The sequence below is a fragment of the Micropterus dolomieu genome, linkage group LG14 (genome assembly GCF_021292245.1).
Source record: "Micropterus dolomieu isolate WLL.071019.BEF.003 ecotype Adirondacks linkage group LG14, ASM2129224v1, whole genome shotgun sequence".
In the NCBI taxonomy this organism is placed as follows: domain Eukaryota; kingdom Metazoa; phylum Chordata; class Actinopteri; order Centrarchiformes; family Centrarchidae; genus Micropterus; species Micropterus dolomieu.
Window position 1 is genome coordinate 17,178,950 of NC_060163.1, and position 2,736 is coordinate 17,181,685.

General features: G+C 38.2%; 1 protein-coding gene across 1 annotated transcript in view; it reads left to right on the forward strand.

The window, feature by feature from the left end:
- LOC123982977 (nodal homolog) overlaps nt 1–2,430 on the forward strand; it is a 4,292-nt gene extending 1,862 nt beyond the window's left edge. Inside the window, exons 2-3 of the mRNA XM_046069001.1 lie at nt 605–1,389; nt 1,926–2,430. Coding sequence (XP_045924957.1) covers nt 605–1,389; nt 1,926–2,078 — 938 coding nt within the window. The 3' untranslated portion in view covers nt 2,079–2,430. The remainder of the gene's footprint in view (nt 1–604; nt 1,390–1,925) is intronic.
- Nucleotides 2,431–2,736: the final 306 nt, after the last annotated feature.

The following is a 2,736-nucleotide window of genomic DNA, read 5'->3' on the forward strand; positions in this document are numbered from 1 at the left end:
CATGTATTATTCTCTCTCCACCTCACTGCAAAACAAAAGAGGTTGGACCTGCAGTTATTAAAGACATATTAAAATTATGACATCATGCAGACCAGATATATTGTTTCTGGAATACGGATAAACAAAAATTGACAATTCACTGATATAGCTTGACTAAAATTTACATGGATCCATTTCAGTTATTACAATAACATAATACAAATGTTTTTATGCAAATTATTTTATTTCGTTGCAATACTACCATGTACTGGTTGACTATGTAGATTAAAACATTCTATATCTGGTATATAGTATAGTTGGAATAATTTTAGGCAATATTGAAATGTATTGTGAGTAGCTGACTAATTCACCAATTTTTCCTAAAATTAAATTATTTTTGGTAACATTATAACATGTTGGTTCTTGCATTTTCTTACTACAACAGGTGGATTTTGCTTCCCTTGGACAGCTCACTGGCATATTCATGTGTGTTGTCATATTGATGTGACATACTAGTCATGCATTTCATATTAATCCTGATTTTAGCCTAATGTCCACTCATGATAAGCTGTCTGATACAGTGAGCACCCCAATGATGCTAATCTTTCTCTTTTCACCACATTAGGTTTGACGTACACACAGAGCCACTGGATTGCGACCTTTGACCTCCATGCCTTGTTGGCTGACAAACAGATCCAGTCAGCAGAGCTGAGAATCAGGCTTCCTCGGACACTGAGTGCTTCCAACATCACTGTGGAGGTCTATCACCAGCACGGCCAGGCGTGCAATACGCACAAGAGCTGCCAGGAACAGCAGCTGGTGGGACTGCTCAGTGAATCATCACTGGTCACTTCATCACAGAGCTGGAAAGTGTTCAACGTGACAAGTCCTCTCTTGAGCTGGCTCCGACAAAAATCTTCAGCGAGAATTCGACACAAACGAGTGTCAAAAAGAAGCAAAGTGTTAAAGACAAAGAGAAGCTTGTCACTTCCTGATCAGCCTGTCTATGTGGCGAGCCCGAGGACAGAGCAGGACGTGAGCGACCAGGCCTTGTTGATCGTCTTCTCACACACAGGCTCTGATGAAAACTCAAAGGCCAAAGCAAGCTTACTCCATACAGCTGAACAATCCAAGTTCTTGTCCCCTGCTGAAATCAAAAAGGCCCGATGGCCAAAGAGACGCAGGAGCAAACGGGGCCAGAGAGAACAAACAGTAAAAAGTCTGCAGGTGTCCAACACTGGGAGTGAAAAATCTCTCTGTCGGAGAGTCGACCTGCATATAGACTTTAACCAAATTGGCTGGGGGTCCTGGATCATCTTTCCTAAAAGATATAACGCCTACCGCTGCGAGGGTTCCTGCCCTGGTCCCCTGGGAGAAGACTTAAATCCAACAAATCATGCTTACATGCAGGTGAGTGGTGCAGTATCTATCTATCAGTCAATAGGCAGATAATTAACAACCAAGTATTTTTATAATCAGTTAAGTCATTATTATAATATAATATACTTTAGTCATTTTCAAGCAGAAATGCCAACATTTTCTGGTTGTAACTTCTCACAACTGAGAATTTGATGCTTTTCTGTGTCATACCTGATAGCAAACTGAATAATTTAATATATAATAATTTAATATAATAATTTAATTGTTTTGACTGTTGATCAAATAAAACAACCAATTTGAATTAATCAACTTAGGCAAATTAAAATAGACATTTTATACATATATTTTACAAACAAAACAATTGATCGAAACAAAAATAATCAGCAGACATTTATTGACATTGGAAATAATGGTTAGTTGCCGCCCTATAAGAGATTTAAACAATGATAGCTGCTCCCACAAAACATGCAAAGCATTTGTCTGTCTTATCTTTATAAACCCTAATGTAGAATTTTCAGACTGGAATCATCTATCTAAATCCTCTGTTTTGTTTCTTTATTTTCCAGAGTTTACTGAAGCATTACCACCCTGACAAAGTGGGATCTCCCTGCTGCGCCCCAACCAAAATGAGCCCATTAAGCATGCTGTACTATGAGAATGGAGAAATGCTCCTTCGACATCACGAAGACATGATTGTGGAAGAATGTGGCTGCCAGTGACAGGTACAACCACCTCCAACCATGACTTGTGTTGCTCAGCGGAGCAAATATGCATGTGCAGAAGCAACCAATTTCTGAAAAACAAAAGAAAACACTTAACCAGAAGGAAAAAGCTCTTTGTTATTTGTCACTGTGCACTGTGAGATTGTAGCTGATCGATGTGCAGAGATTAATTTGGGATGCGAGCTCTGGTTTGTAAGGAGAACATTGTTATTTTAAGATGTGCTGAGATACAAACTCAACAACAGCATCCGGTCTACCAGCTGCGTGCAGTGGTCACAATCTAATGTACAACTTTATTCCCCATATCAATTTCATCAATGTAAACATGAAATGGCAATGTTGTTGAATATTCCAGCACTGTTTTTATTGTACACTAAAACAGTGAGTGACTGTGAATTCATGTATTTATTGTAAATATTAAAATAAATTGTATTTATGTACATTTTGCACATGGGTTAAGCATTTTGTTATGCTTTATAACGTGTCCTGTTTAAGCATAGGAACATTATATAGGCCTTATGGTTGTTCTCTACTTTATACAACTTCCCCTGTGTAATTACAAGAGTACTATCCAAGGTTATTTTCATTACTGGGGCTGGGTATCAAACAAATATTTTCATACAAATCCAAATATGTCCGTAACAGCAAGTATGGA